This window comes from Oryctolagus cuniculus, chromosome 21 (genome assembly GCF_051225735.1).
Source record: "Oryctolagus cuniculus isolate XC-2025 breed Fujian yellow rabbit chromosome 21, ASM5122573v1, whole genome shotgun sequence".
Taxonomy (NCBI): domain Eukaryota; kingdom Metazoa; phylum Chordata; class Mammalia; order Lagomorpha; family Leporidae; genus Oryctolagus; species Oryctolagus cuniculus.
Window position 1 is genome coordinate 26,714,768 of NC_142887.1, and position 15,234 is coordinate 26,730,001.

At 61.5% G+C, this 15,234-nt stretch overlaps 1 protein-coding gene and 1 long non-coding RNA gene across 7 annotated transcripts in view; one reads left to right on the top strand and one right to left on the bottom strand.

The window, feature by feature from the left end:
* Positions 1-1,945: 1,945 nt before the first annotated feature.
* LOC149119869 (uncharacterized) lies at positions 1,946-10,628 on the bottom strand. Its single transcript, XR_016227306.1, has 2 exons — positions 10,454-10,628; positions 1,946-2,310 (listed from the first exon to the last, which is right to left on the bottom strand). It is a non-coding gene; the product is annotated as an uncharacterized LOC149119869 (long non-coding RNA).
* A 1,060-nt stretch (positions 10,629-11,688) lies between these two features.
* EMID1 (EMI domain containing 1) overlaps positions 11,689-15,234 on the top strand; it is a 47,852-nt gene continuing 44,306 nt past the window's right edge. For 4 of the 6 annotated variants that reach the window (XR_016227314.1, XM_070065772.2, XM_070065771.2 and 1 more), the window contains exon 1: positions 11,691-11,935. Coding sequence is in view for 5 of the 6 variants with exons in the window: in XM_070065772.2 (XP_069921873.1) it covers positions 11,835-11,935 (101 nt within the window). In the remaining variant the exon portion in view is untranslated. Of the gene's footprint in view, positions 11,936-15,234 lie in introns of all 6 variants that reach the window. The other 2 variants (XM_070065774.2, XM_089323343.1) reach the window with 2 other exon arrangements.

Genomic DNA, 15,234 nt, shown 5'->3' on the forward strand with positions numbered 1-15,234 from the left:
GCTTGGATGGGGTGTCAGGGTTGCCGGGGGCTGGGCAGGGAGCTGCTACTTAAAGGCACAGTTTCAGGCTGGGAGGGAGAAGCCCTGGAGGTGGGCGGTGCTGAAGGCTGCACTGTGAAGGCAGCGTGTCAGGCCGTCTGCAATCCCCAGCTGCCAGGTGCCTGCCATCGTCCCATTTCACAGGTGAGCCATCGAGGAGTCGCTGGCTCCTGCCCCTGGGTACAAGCTCTCCCCATCACCTCCTATGCCCTCTCTGAGCAGAGACCCTGTGGTTCCAGTAGCTCTCCCCCACCCCACGTCCACACGCCCACCCACCCTAGGCCCCTTCTCTCGGCTTCAAACAGCTGCAAAGCTGCAGAAAAAACCCCCTGCGTTAGCTCCCCAAGGCTGCCACGGCAAACTGCCACCAACACGGTGATGGAACCACGGAAACCTCTCCTGTTCTGGGGGCCACAAGTCCCCAACCAAGGGGTCCTAGGGCCAGTGCCCACCGAAGGCTGGAGGTGAGCGGCTTTCTCGCCTCTCGCCATGCCCGGTGGCCCTGGGCGCTCCTGGCCTGGCGGCTGTGTCACTCTTTTTCCTCTGTCTGCCTCTGCTCTGTGGGTCTCTGATGGGGACATTTCTCGTTGGACTTCGGGCCCAAGGCAGGAGGATTGCCTCTCCAGATCTGTGACTTAGTTGCGTCCGCCAATTCTTCCAAATGAGGTCACCTTCACAGGTCCTGGGACCCGGACATAGTTCTGCGATGCCACCACCCAACCCACTGCACTCCCTGGCCCCCGATGGCATTATCCGGGCTGCATCATGGGGACCCCCATCCTGGGCATCCCAGCCTCCAGCCCATGTAGCCAGAGGAGACCAGAAGCCTGTCCCTGGCTATTTCAACTCTCGCAGCAGCTCCCGGGGCTCACTCTCGGCCCCTAAATCTCCCTTGGCCTGGCCCTGCTGACCGCTCAGGCACAGGGTCTGTCTGCTCCCCACCACCCACCCTGTTCCTGCCACTCTGATCCGGTCTTGTTTCCCGAGGGGTGCCAGCTTTCTCTGGCCTCCAGGCCTCCCCCGTGATGTGCCTGCCGTCCCCTCTCCCTGCCCGTCGGCCCCAGGTTTCACCTGGTACCTTTTGCTCGGCTCCCACATCCCAGGCTAGATGCTGCCCCTCGCCCCAAACCTCCCTTGGTAGCCTGTGCTGTGAGGGGCGCCCTGGGGCCGCTGGCATCATGGGCTGTCAGAGCAGGTGCATTCCCCTGTCGTGGCTGTCCTGACCTGGAGCTCCGCCCACCAGACCCACGTGCTGTCTGGACTGGGAGCTCCGCCCACCGGATGGGGGAGGGCTTGCAGAGTCTCTGCTGGGGAGCAGGAAGGTCAGATGTGGCCGCGCCTTTCCCACCGCCTCCCACTCTGCCCGGCTTCCTTAAGTTCTGAGACTGGCATTGTGGCACGGCAAGTCAAGCCGCTGCCTGCAACACCAGCACCCCATATGGGCACAGGTTTGAGTCCTGGCTGCTCCACGTCCCATCCAGCTCCCTGCCAAAAAAAAAAAAAAAAAAAAAAAAAAAAAAAAAAAAAAAAAGAAAGGCAGACAATGGCCCAGGTAGATACTTGGGTTCTTGCAACCCACGTGAGACATCCAGGTGGAGTTCTAGGCTCCTGGCTCTGGTTCTGACCCAGCCCTGGTTATTGTAGTCATCTGGGGAGTAAACCAGCAGATGAAGATCTCTCTCTCCCTCTCTGTCTTTCCCTCTGTGACTCTGCCTTTCAAATAAATAAATAAATAAATCTTAAAAGAAATACCTAAATTCTGTTTGAGTGTGTATGCTCATGTGTGTACACATGTAAGAGTTTCCTGAGACAGTTCACACGCCGCGCAACTCACCCATTTAAAGGGTACAGCTCAGTGGTAGCTGGTACATTTGCAGCGCTGTGCAGCCATCAACACAATCAACCATTTTATTTTATTTTATTTTATTATTTATTTGAAAGGCAGTGTTACAGAGAGAGAGAAGGAGAGTCAGAGAGAGAGAGAAAGAGGTTTTCCATCTGCTGGTTCACTCCCCAATTGGCTACAATGGCCAGAGCTGTGCTGATCTGAAGCCAGGAGCTTCTTCCGGGTCTCCCACGTGGGTGCAGGGGCCCAAGGACTTGGGCCATCTTCTACTGCTTTCCCAGGCCATAGCAGAGAGCGGGACTGGAAGTGGAGCAGCCGGGACTTGAATCGGCACCCATATGGGATGCCAGCACTGAAGGCGGCAGCTTTACCCACTATGCCTCAGCGTTGGCCCCAACACAATCAACTTTGAACGTCTCCATCACCTGGAAAAGAGTCGAGTACCTGTTGCAGTCACTCCCCACACCCCTGGCCTGCTGTGGTCCTTGGCAGGCACCGGTCTCACACTGTCTCTGTAGGCTGGCCTGTTCTGGACACCTGATATAAATGGAACCCATCCTACCGTGTGTGGCCTTTTCTCTCTGACTTTTTATTTATTTATTTATTTTTTGACAAGTCAGTGAGAGAGAGAGACAGAGAGAAAGGTCTTCCTTCCATTGGTTCACTCACCAAATGGCTGCTACGGCCGGCACTGCGCTGATCTGAAGCCAGGAGTCAGGTGCTTCCTCCTGGTCTCCCATGCAGGTGCAGGGCCCAAGCACTTGGCCATCCTCCACTGCACTCCTGGGCCACAGCAGAGAGCTGGACTGGAAGAGGAGCAACCAGGACTAGAACCCGGCACCCGTATGTGATGCCGGTGCCACAGGTGGAGGATTAACCAAGTGAGCCACAGCGCCGGCCCCCCTCTGACTTCTTTTATTCAGGATCATGTTTCCAAAGTTCGCTCCTGTTGTAGCCTGAACCATCGCTTCGTTCCTTTTCATGGCTGAATACTATTCCATTGCATGGATATCCACTTGTCTATTGTTGGATGTCTGAGTCGCTTCCACTTTTCGGCCACTGTGAACAACGCTGCTAAGAACGTGCACACACAAGTTCTTATGTGACCGTGATGTTTTCATTTCTCTTGGGTATATAATCTAGGAGGGGTGCATGTGGTTTGTTTATTTTGTTTGTTTTTTATTTGGTTTATTTTATTTGGTTTATTTATTTGGTTCACTCCCCAAATGCCTGCGGTGGCCAGGCCTAAGCCAGGAGCCAGGAAGTCAATCCAAGCCTCCCACGTGGGTGGCAGGACCCCGGTCACTTGAGCCATCACCGCGGCCTCCCAGGGCCTGCAGAGCAGGGAGCTGGGGTCCGGAGCCAGAGCGGGGAATGAAACCCTGGCCCTCTGGTGTGAGATTCAGGCATCTCAACCAGGAGGCCAACACTTGCCCCCACTGGATGTGTTTTTACAATTAAAACTAACTTACATTCTCATTTATAAAAGCGATACCTTAGAAATCACCCAAGTGACAAGTGAGAAATGAGAAAACATTGGCGCCGGCACCGTGGCTCACTAGGCTGGCTAATCGTCTGCCTTGCGGTGCCGGCACACCGGGTTCTAGTCCCGGTCGGGGCACCGGATTCTGTCCTGGTTGCCCCTCTTCCAGGCCAGCTCTCTGCTGTGGCCAGGGAGTGCAGTGGAGGATGGCCCAGGTGCTTGGGCCCTGCACCCCATGGGAGACCAGGAAAAGCACCTGGCTCCTGGCTCCTGCCATCGGATCAGCGCGGTGCGCTGGTCGCAGCGCGCCGGCCACGGCGGCCATTGGAGGGTGAACCAACGGCAAAGGAAGACCTTTCTCTCTGTCTCCCTCTCTCACTGTCCACTCTGCCTGTCAAAAAAAAAAAAAAAAAAAAGAAAGAAAGAAAGAAAACATTGGCACACCCACAGTGTCCGCTGAGAGAGCAGGCAGGGGCTGGTGTTGTGGCAAAGCAGCTTAAGCTGCCGCCTGTGACACCAGCGCCCCATTGGAGGACCACCGGTTCAAGTCCCAGCTGCTCCATTCCCGACCCAGCTCCCTGCTGATGGCCTGGGAAAGCAGTGGAGATGGCCTAAGTGCTTGGGCCCCTGTGCCCACATGGGAGACCAGGGTGGAGTTCTGGGCTCCTGGCTTCTGGCTGGCCCAGCCTCAGCCATTGCGGCCATCTGGAGAGTGAACCAGTGGACACAAGATCTCTCTCTCTCTCTGCAACTCTGCCTTTCAAATAAATAAATAAAAAGAGAGAGAGATCAGGCGTCTGGCTGTGCAGGAGCTCCTGGGCCGGGTGAACTCACAGGGAGCCTGGCCGGCCCCGCCTGGTGCGGCAGGCAGTCCCCTGACCCCACGTGTGCCCATCCAGAAAGACCGATTCAGCAAAGATGAAACATGAAGGCAGCTTGCACTTCAAAGGACACGCAGCTCAGAGCTCCAGGAGGGAGGATTTTCCACTGGCCCGGCAGGAAGACAGTCAAAGGCCTGGAACCTATTCTTTGTTTGGCAAAAAAGAGAAAAAACAAAACCCAAACCCGAAGGCCAGGGACTCCAGCTCTGCAGGTGGCTGGATGCCGCGGGCTCCTTTTTTTGTGAGCACTGTTTGGCTGCTGCTCCACCCTTAGAGCAGTGCGTTAACGCTCACCAGATCCTGAGGAGCCACAGAGGGATTCCTGGGGGAAAAAGGAGGATTCTGTGAAACGCAGCAATTTCTAAGAGGAGGACAGCCAAGAAGCCCGTCTGCTCCTTTCTAGTTTCTTCCAGGCACGGCTCGCAAAGCCCAAGGCTGCGCAGGCAGACAGCCGCAGGCCTGAGGGAAGGGTGCCGTCTCCCCCTCCAGCCCGGGAGCTGCTGGTGCCCAGAGGGAAGAGGCCTGGCCGAGTGCTCTCTCTAAGGTCATCGTGGAAACGTAAACCTGACGTTCTGAACCACTCATGACTCGTAAGAACAGCTGCACCTAAGTGCTCCCTTCCTCCCTTTTTGATTTTTATTTATTTATTTATTTGAAAGGGAGAGAGAGAGAGAGGAGAGAGAGATCTTCCATCTGCTGGTTTACTCCGTAGATGCCTGCAACAGCCAGGGCTGGGCGAAGCCAAAGCCAGGAGCCTGGAAGTCAGTTGCGATCTCCCAGGGACCCAAGTACTTGAGCCATCATCTGCTGCCCCCGGGGCACACATTAGCAGAAAGCTGGAGTCGGGAGTGGAGGTGGGACTCGAACCCAGGCCCTCATTATGGGATGTGGGCGACCCAGGTGAGGGCTTAGCCACTGCCCCAAGCACTTACCATTGCTTTCTTAGGTATATTACTGTGTATACATTCATCCACAAACTATAAGTTCGTGGTTTTTTTTTTTTTTTGCTTTTTTTTTTAAAGATGTAATTTATTTAAAAGACAGAGTTACAGAGAGGCAGAAGAAGAGAAGAAGGGGGAGGGAGGGGAGGGGGGAGGAGGGGGAGGGGGAGGAGGAGGAGGAGGAGGAGGAGGTCTTCAATCTGCTGGTTCACTCCACAAATGCCGCAAGGCTGGAGTTGTGCTGATCCGAAGCCAGGAGCCAGGAGCTTCTTCTGGGTCTCCCACACGGGTGCAGGAGCCCAAGGACTTGGGCCATCTTTCGCTGCTTTCCCAGGCCATAGCCGAGAGCTGGATCAGAAGAGGAGCAGCCGGGACTTGAACCAGCGCCCATATGGGATGCCAGCACTGCAGGCTTTAGCTGTACCCACTTTGCCACAGCACCGGCCCCTTGCTGTTTTTTTTTTTTTAACTTAAAATTGTAATGTTATTTATTTATTATTATTTTAAAGGTTAATTTACTTGAAAGGCAGATTTACAGAGAGGGACAGACAGAGATAGATCTTTTCTTTTTCTTTTTTTTTTTTTTTTTTTTTTTTTTTGACAGGCAGAGTGGATAGTGAGAGAGAGAGACAGGTCTTCCTTTGCGATTGGTTCACCCTCCAATGGCCGCCGCGGCCAGCGCGCTGTGGCTGGCGTACCACGCTGATCTGATGGCAGGAGCCAGGTGCTTCTCCTGGTCTCCCATGGGGTGCAGGGCCCAAGCACTTGGGCCATCCTCCACTGCACTCCCTGGCCACAGCAGAGAGCTGGCCTGGAAGAGGGGCAACCGGGACAGAATTCGGCGCCCCGACCGGGACTAGAACCCGGTATGCCGGCGCCGCAAGGCGGAGGATTAGCCTAGTGAGCCACGGCACCGGCCCAGAGATAGATCTTCTGTCCACTGGTTTCACTCACCACTCCCCAGATGGCTGCAACAGCAAGGGCTGAGCAGGTCAAAGCCAGGAGCCTTGGAACTCCATCTGGGTCTCCCATGTGGGTGGCAGGGACCCGAGCACCTGGGCCACCATCAGATACATTAGTGGGGAGCTAGATCAGAAGTGGAAGCAGCTAGGACTGGAACTGGTGTTCACAGGGGATGCCAGCATCACAGGCTGCTGTGCCACACCCTCCCTTACAATTTTTATTTTTAATGGACACAGAATAATTGTATATATGTTCTTTATATACTCTGTTTTTAAATATTTATTTATTTGGGGAGGAGAGGCAGCCCTCAAACCCAGGCACTCTGATGTGGGATGTGCACATCCCAATTGCTAGGCCAAACACTTGCCATCCCATACTTTATTTAAATATTCTTCAGGGGCTGGCGCTGTGATGTAGTGGGTAAAGCTGCTGTCTGCAGTGCCGGCATCCCGTATGGGTGCCAGTTTGAGTCTCAGGTGCTCCACTTCCAATCCAGCTCTCTGCTATGACCTGGAAAAGCAGTAGAAGATGGCCCAAACCCTTGGGCCACTGCACCCACGTGGGAGACCTGGACGAAGCTCCTGGCTCCTGGCTTCAGCCTGGCCCAGCCCCGGCCGTTGAGGCCATTTGGGGAGTGAACCAGCAGATGGAAGATTCTCTCTGTCTGTCTCTCCCTCTCTCTCTGTAACTCCGCCTTTCAAATAAGTAGATACATCTTTTGAGAGAAATATTCTTCCTAGCAGTCTACCCGGAGATAAGTGCTGACTCCCCCTCTTTCAGGGGAGAACCCTGCTGCTCGGAGCAGGGGAGCCGCAGGCAGCACTGTAGTTGTAACGCCCAGGGGGCTCCCACCAGGACTGGGCAAGAGCGGCCCCTGTTGGGAGGGAATGGGCACAGTGCGGGGTCCCGGAGCTAATGCCAGGCCTGGCCACCTGCTCCCACAAGCCTGCTGGCCGTGTGATGGTCACCGCCCTCCCTGCCCCCCACCCCCACCCCGGCTGTGCAGGACACCTCCCGATGGGCCGCCTGCGACAGCACACAGCCATGCAGGAAGCACTCAGTGCCTCCCCGCCCTGCTGTCTGCACGCCCTGTTCTCCCCGGGGTCTGTGCTCTCTGCCTGTGGGTTCTCCCGAGCCGCCTGCACCCCAGCTGCAACTACTCTGTGCAGCCCTGCGGACTCAACTCCTCTCCACTCTCCCTCCCTCTCCCTGCCTTCTTCCACTCTCCTCCCTCCGTGGGACTGGGGCCAACACAGCCAGCTTCAGCATTGTGTGACCCTGGCCTGCAGACGCTGAGCCTGCCCTGCGGCTCGGTGCCACCTGCCACAGTCCCCATCTCCCCACCTGCCTCCCAGTAGCCTCCTGAGCACGGGCTCAGGCCTGCCGAAGGCAGGGGTGCCAGGTCCTTCCCAGAAGAGCAGGGAGAGGCATCATCCTCTAGAGTCCCCCCCCCCCGGCCTCCTGAGGGCTTGGGGCCAGGGCTGGACCATTGGGACCAGCTCCCACGGTCACCCTGGCCCTGGGGCTCGTCTGCCCGGGTGCCGTGGGGGCCCAGGCCTCCCCTCCACCCACCCAGGCTGCAGGCAATAAGGCCCCTGTGCCTGGGCTGGCAAGAGCTGCTGTCTCACGCACACGTGCATGCACACACACGTGCATGCGTGAACACGCATACAGATTTCGTTCTGAGAGCAAAGGGGGACTACGCTATGCACAGTTTTTGGCATCAGTATTCAAACTGACGCCTATGTGTGACCCCTCGGGGACGCAGACAGGTCAGCCTGGCCCCAGCACAGACCCGTGCGAGCGCGCACGGGACCCGGGCTTGGGGGTGTGGGACACTTTCCCGCAAGTGGAGAGGGGTGAGTCTGAGCTGAGACCAAGGGGAAGCCGGTTCTGGCGAACAGAGGGCTCTGCTGGTGGAGAGCCCAGGGTGAGCGGGGCCGGCGATCTAGGGACAGAGGGGACAGGCTAGCCGGGCCACATTCCGTGTTCACCCCGGGGCGCTGGAGCCCTCCCAGGGTTCCTTGGCTCCACTTGCCTTTGGGAAGATTCTCACCTCACAGGTGGGTGAGGCCGTGGAAGGGACCACAGCCACCACCCGCAAGGGGGTGGAGGCCGGGTGGGGTGGAGCCGTGGAATGGGCAGACAGAGGCTGGACGGCAGGGAGGGGCGGGGGAGCCTGGGGGCCAGGTGTGCATCTCTCCCCGCTACTGTGCAATAACAGAGCTCCCTGGGTCCGAGCCTGGGCTGGGAGCCCCTTCCTGGTGGGCCCCGCATTTCCATCCACCTGCAGGGGCTGTCCCAGCCCCACTGGTCCCAAGCCCAGGCAGCCCAGGGCCTGTCAGGCGTGGGGGATGGAGGAAGGACAGGCTCCACACGCGGCGGGCAGGGGCCACTGGCCAAGCCACGCTGCGGAGGGCCGAGGCTCTGCAGGGGGCAGTGCTAGGATGGCACCCTGGTCCCGCCCCCTTTGCCTGGCACTCAAGGGAGCCCGGTGGCCTGGGGGACCCTCCCCCAAGCACCTGTCGGTCCTTCCAGGGCTCTTTCTACGTCTCTCTGGCCCCTGTGTCTCCCTCTGTCTCTGGCTTCCTGGCTTTCTCCCTCTCCCTCTCTCTGAAATCACCTCCCCAGAAGGGAAAACCATTTATCTTGGGGATGGCCAATGTGTGCCTGGCCCACCAGGGAGCCCCAGGGACTGGCGAGGCTGGGGGGACAGTCCCAGGGTCTCAGTGACTCCCGCCAGATCCGCCTAACCTCAGGGTCTCCTGGTCCTCCCACCCCAGAGCCCTAATTTACGATTTCCCGACAGCCTCCTTCCTCCCTCGCTCACTCCCTTGCATCCCCGGTGCCGGCTCAGGGAGGCCGGAATGAGCTGGGGGAGAGGAGCAGCTCCCTGGAGCATGAATAACTCGGCAGCTGCAGGCTCCAGCCGGGCTCCCAGCAGGGCCAGCGGGGCAGCCCCCGTGCCACAGCAGGCCCGGCTCTTTCATGGCGTCCGGGCGCTGCCCAGCGTCCTGGGTCTGGGCCCCGGGAGCTGTCGCTGCGGGCTGCGGGGCAGCTGCCTCCTCACCTAGAGAGTCGCCATCAGATCAGGTGCCTGGGCTCCTGAAGCTGGGAGCGGGGTGAGGGGGCCGTCCCTGCACCGCCCCCCGCCCCCCCCCGGGGGGGCCCTGAGCTGCGGCCCAGAGGGAGTGCAGAGGGCAGGAGGCTGTGGCCCAGGTTTGTTTGTGAGGAGGAGAAAAGCATTTCCTGTTTGGACTAGGCCAGGCAGTCGGGGAGTCTGCACCAGCCGGCCTCTCCCAGGCCCAGCGGCCTGGCCCCGGGTGGTCCACACGTGTGCGGCTGCAGGTCTGGGTGTGTGTGTGTGTGTGTGTGTGTGCGCGCGCGTGCGTGTGCGTGCGTGCGCCCTCTGTCTTACCCCACCCTACACCCTTGCAGGCCTCAGCCAGAGGAGGTAGTGCAACCCAGTGGGTAGCGCGCACCTCGCTAGCCCCGGGCCTCGGGTGAACCCACTGAGTCCCTGAGCCCCGCACCTGGGGACCATAAGACTAAGTCCCGGGGGCGGGCACAGGGCGGGGGCAGGGAGGAAGGCAGCAGACAATGCAAGCAAAATGCTTAGCACAGCTCCTGGCCCGCGGTCAGCGCCTGGGGAACGGAAGCTGCCGGCGCTCTCTACACGCGGTTGTGGTCTGGCCTTGGCCGCCCAGAGGACCTGGGGGGCGGGGGAAGAGGAGGAAGCCCTGCCCACAGGGACAGGCCCCAGACCTCAAACCAGCGCTCCCTCTCCTCCCTGTCTCAGCAAACACTGAAACCTCAAATGACCAAAACCCCCAGGCCCCGCGGCATTTCCTGTCTTTCCAAAAGGCAGGCTGACACCCACCGGGAGAGCGGCTTCCGTGCAGAGGGACCGGGGTTAGGGCCTGTGGGCTGGCCTCGGCGAGGCAGAAAGCACAAGGCATCGGCATCGCCTCCAGGTCTGGCTGTGGTCACACAGGAGACACCCACCCCCACCCCACCCAGCAGGACTCCCAGCCCGGGCAGGCCCCTCTCTGGTGTGCAAATGTCGATCACAGCTTTGACCACCGCGTGGCCCGAAGCTCCCTCCCACAAGTCCAGTGGCGTCAGTGGAAGGATGTGGGTGCCTGCTGTGGGTCCTGGGGCATCTCAGGAACATTGTAAACAGACCCCACAGGGGCCCCTTCCCCTGCAGCACCCGTCGGGGGTCCCGGACACCCCACAGTCCCGCCAAGGGATACACACACACACACACACTGCTCGGCAATCCTTGCTCCAAGCTCACCTTGGGAGATGGTTTTGAATCTCAGCCACTCGCCCAGGGCCTCAGGCAGACCTGGGCTCCTCGGGGACATGACCCAGGAGTCACCGGGATGGTTAAGCTAGCCAGGAGGCATGAGGCTGGTCAGAGACGGCACCTCTCTCAGGCGCAGCGTGATACAGGGAGCAGCAGGTGTCTGGGCCGGGGCGTGGCCGATAGCTCAGCCCTGCCCACAACTGACCTCCTGACAAATGAAGCCGGGCGCTCAGGGGCGGGACTCCCCCAGGTCCCTTGGACACTGAGGCGGAATTCAAACCCAGCTCTCTCTACTCACGTCCTCTCTAGGGGGCACCAGGGACGGCCCCTCTGGGACTCAGGCTGTCCCCCGCAGTGTGAGGTGGGGACGAGCCTTCTGCACAACACCCCGGGCAGAGGGGGTTGGGGGGCTTTGTCCCCAGGGGCTGGGAGTCCTGGGTGCCCTCCGATGAGCGGCCAGCTCCCTTTCCATAAGCACCCAGCTCCGTCACAGGCACACACGTCACCCACATGCACCCAAACACACCTCCCGCGTACAGACGTCCGTCCCACACGCACCCCATGCCCACTCGCCACAGGTGCGCCCACACACGCACAGCCCTCCCCCACACCCAGAAGTCCATCCAAGTACCCGCAGATGAAGAAACTCCACTCAGAGCCAGCCCCTACCCTGCGGCAGAGGTGAGGCCGAGGTCCACACTCCCCCCTAATCGTGGTTCAGAACTGACACCCTCCCAAGCCAGGAGATGCGGGTTCGGGTCCTGATTCTGCCAACCTGATGTTGGGAGATGATATCCCCGCTCCGTGCCTCAGTTTCTCCATCTGCAAAATGGGGACACAAGAGGACTTCAGTTTTTCTCCTCTAAAAGGGGGATGAGAGGGTGGGGTACTGCAGGCGCTGGCGGGCTGGCGGGGCGGATCCTGCGGGGTTTGGGGTACGGAACCTGCACAGACGTGGAGAAACGAAGGTCCCCCACAACACTCGTACAGGCCTAGCAGATTCCAGTCCTGACTGCGCCTGGGACCGCGACCCCCGTGTAACACGTGGGAGGCCACCTCACAGCCGTGGCCCCTACCCTCCAGAGAGGCCACGCGGGCTCAGGTGAGCACCTGGCGGGCCTCCTGGCGGGGGCGCCCTGGGCCCCCGGGGCTCCTTCCGGGTTGGCGGCCGCGGCGGCGCAGGGGGCGGGGGGCCGCGCCGAGGGGCAGGGCGCGGCCGGGAACGCGCGCCCCCGCCCCCCGCCCGCCTTCTGCCGCCGCGCTGCGCACCAGGCTCGGCGCGTCCGGGGCGGCGGGCGGCGGGCGGCTGCGGGCGGCGCGGGCGGGGACGCCAGGCTGGGGGCCGCGCGCGGAGGGCGCCGGGCGCAGCATGGGCGGCCCGCGGGCCTGGGCGCTGCTCTGCCTGGGGCTCCTGCTCCCGGGAGGTGGCGCCGCGTGGAGCGTCGGGGGAGCTCCGTTCTCCGGACGCAGGTAAGGGCGCCCCCTCCCCCGCCTCTGTGCCCGGCCATCCCGGGCTGGGGGCACCGCGGAGGGGTGCCGGGCACACACACACCCACCTGGGGCCGAGCCCGGGGTCGCCCTCACGCGCAGCCCGGGTGAGGGCAGGGACCCTGGCCACCCCCCTCCCCAGCGGGGGCTGGAGCCCGCAGCCCCCTCTTCAGCCCGGGCACTCGAGGAGGGGGCCCAGGGAGGGCGAAGTCCCCCCGGACCTGTGTCGCCCTGGCCCACGGCCCCTCCCCCTGCACATGGGAAAGGCCCCGACTCCTTCCTCCTCCCCCAGCCCCTCTTTCGGGGACACCCCGCCCCTGCTCCTGGCCTATTTTGTACCCCCAGTTATTTCTTTCCCTTGGAAGGACCGGGGTGGAGTCCCGCAGCCCGGGGGGGGGTGGTGGTGGTGGTCAGCGTCCAGGCTCCCCTGGGATCTGACGTTTGGGACGGAGACAGATGGAGCCTGTGCCCATGCGCTCCCCTCCCTGTCCACCATGAGCTCATCACATCCTGAGTGCCCCCATTCAACAGAGGAGCAAACTGAGGCTCCGGTGAGCACTGACGTCAATCTCCTAGGCTCACGGCCGCTGGCGGAAAAGCTGAGATTCAGATTTGTCTTTCTGGCCCCGATGACCGCGTATGGACCTGTCCTGGCCCCTGGCCCCAGCTGCAGCCCCTGCCCCTGCTGGGGTCCCCTCCAAGGGCCAGCGCGTTGTCCAAGGCAGACAATGTGGACTCGCCAGGCCTCTGCAGGCCTTTTCATCCCATTCAAAGCCCTGCCCGGCCCCCGCCCACTATGGCCTCGATTCTTTAATTCTTTTCAGAAATGCCCTTTCTCCGTGGTCAGAGGCCAGCACGCCCCTGCTGGTCTGTGGGAGCAGGTGACATGTGCAGGACTGGAGGATGGAGGTGGCCAACGTTATCAGAGGCCGCAAGAGCGGTTGTCTGAGACAGGGGTGGACGTGTGGCAGGTGTCACAGCCGCCACCTACGGCGTGCTGACCACCGCTGCCCTGCACCTTACCCCTCGCTTCCGGAATCTTTGTAACTGCCCTTGGAGGCCTGGTCTCTATGCAGAGGCGGATGCCAGGGCCCAGAGAGGGGCTGTGTCCTGCCCCCCGCCCCCGCCTCCTGGGTCCAGATGCCGCCCTGACACAGACTGGGAACTGGGAATGGGAGTTGAGCTTGAGGCTGGACTCCCTTCTCCACGGTTTCCCAGGAGGGAGCGGAACGGTGGCTGTCGGCAGGTATCTGGTGCTCACTGGGGCCTGCCACCCTGTCTGGCACAAAGGCCTGGGGATAAAGGGGACTGAGGCCTCCTGGGGCAAGGTGGCCTCCCGGTCCAGGCCCGCAGAGTCCCAGATCCGGAGGGAAGGAGGGGACCGAGGGAGTCAGCCTTGGGGGCTGGGGACAGTTTGCAGGTCACGGGTATCGGTCGCTGGTTAGCAGAGTCCTTAGAAAGGGGTTTAAAGCCTGGATCTGTCACCCCCTTGCTGTGTGAGCTCAGTGGGTCGTTTCATAGCCGCGGGCCCCAGCATCCCTTGTCCCCTGCCCGAGGGCTGCTGTGAGAGTGGACGGTCGCCTGTGGCCAGCACCAGCGCAGGGCTTGGGTTCGGTGGCTCCTGCCGTCTCCAGTGCTGAGTGCGGGCAGGACCCGGAGGCAGGGGAGGTCTGAAGTCGCAGGCTGCCGGGACCTCCCCTTGTGGCCCTGTCCCAGCGTCACTGGAGACAGCATGGGGACGTCAGCCCCCAGCCCGGTGCCCCAGGCACCCCTTGGCAGCCGAGGGAGAGGCAGAAAAGGAGCTTTGTGTCTGGGGAGGGGGAGGCCCCAGGCAGGCATCCAAGGGGCCGCCCCCAGCCCCGGGAATGTGGTGAGACTCTGAGACCCCCGGAACCTGGGTGCCCAGGGGCCACGCAGGGCGGCCTTGGCTCGCCCCGGGCCCTGCCAGCCCCCGAGTCCGGCTGCCGGCCGCTTCCTGCCCTGGCGAGGCCCCTCCCAGCCTGCATCCCCAGTTCTCCTTGCTTATCTCAGCACCTGGCTCTGTCACCCCAGGCCCCTAACCCCTGTAGGGGGGGCAAGTCCTGGGGTCAGGGAGAGTGGAGAGCTCTGAAAGGAATGGCCTCTAGCCCATCCCCGCTCACTGGTGCGCCCCAAACCCCAGCTCTCCGCCTGCACATGTAACTTGGCCTCAGTTTCCCCTTCTGTAAGATGCAAAGTCTGACAGTCCCGAAGTTGAGGGGAGGACCTTGTGAAGCGGGTATGGTGCTGGGGACCCCCAAATAAGTCCCAGGGACGCCCCGGAACCGCAGCCGCCAGATGCGGGGATGAGGGGTGAGTGGGGACACTGTCTGGGCTATGGCCCCCACAGTGCAGGAACCAGAATTCCCAGCACACGCTGTGCTGAGCGGTTTCGGTGAAGCCTGCCCCCGCCCGCGGACGTCCTCACAGCCCCATTTGCAGACGGACAAAGTGAGGTGCGGAGAGGGTCAGGGCCTCGTCCAGGGTCACTGATTTAAGAGGCAGCGGAGCCGGGGACTGGAACTTGGCCCCCAGCGCAGGGTTCTGGCTCTCGTCACCCTGCCCCCACCCGCCCGGCCCCGTTCTTTCCTCCGGTTTTCCTAACGGCCCTTGGCCCCAGGCCCGCCTGGCTGCCTCCCGCAATTAGCCCCTATCGCTGTTCCGGATCGCAGCCCAGGGACTGTGCAGACAAAGTCCCCTGGGCCCCTCGTGGCAGGGGCCGGAGGGTGGGTGTTGGAGGGGGACCCTGGGCGGGGGGTGGCTGGTGCTAGGCTGAGCTGGTCTGGCCTGTTTTCTCCCCTCCCAGGGGCCTCTCAGGTCCCAGGAGGTGCTGAGTGGGCAGGAGAGCAGGCCAGGGAGACAGGTGTGGCCCCGCCACAGCCCCTGCCATGGCTGGCCGGGGCAGCTCCTCTCTAAGGACACAGTAGTCCTGGGGCCGGCAGGGATCCAGGCACTGCGCTCACCTCCGGGAGCCTCGCTGCTGGCTCCTTTGTCTAGGGCCACAGTTGGTTCGCAGTCATTCAGTCATTCAACAGACATCCCTGAGCGCCCTGTACTGACTTGGTCCCTGCCCCAGCACCTGGCGGACAGAAGAGCTCAGGGCTCCTGTGAGTGGCTGAGGGCGCCCCCTGGGGATGTTCCACCCCGCCTGGGCCCAGGACAGAGGAGGAACAGGTGGGACTGAGGAGGAAGGGCCGTGGGGAAGGGGTTTTCCCAGCAGAGGTCGGGATGGGGGAGGTGACGAAGGATGCGGCCAGCAGGGC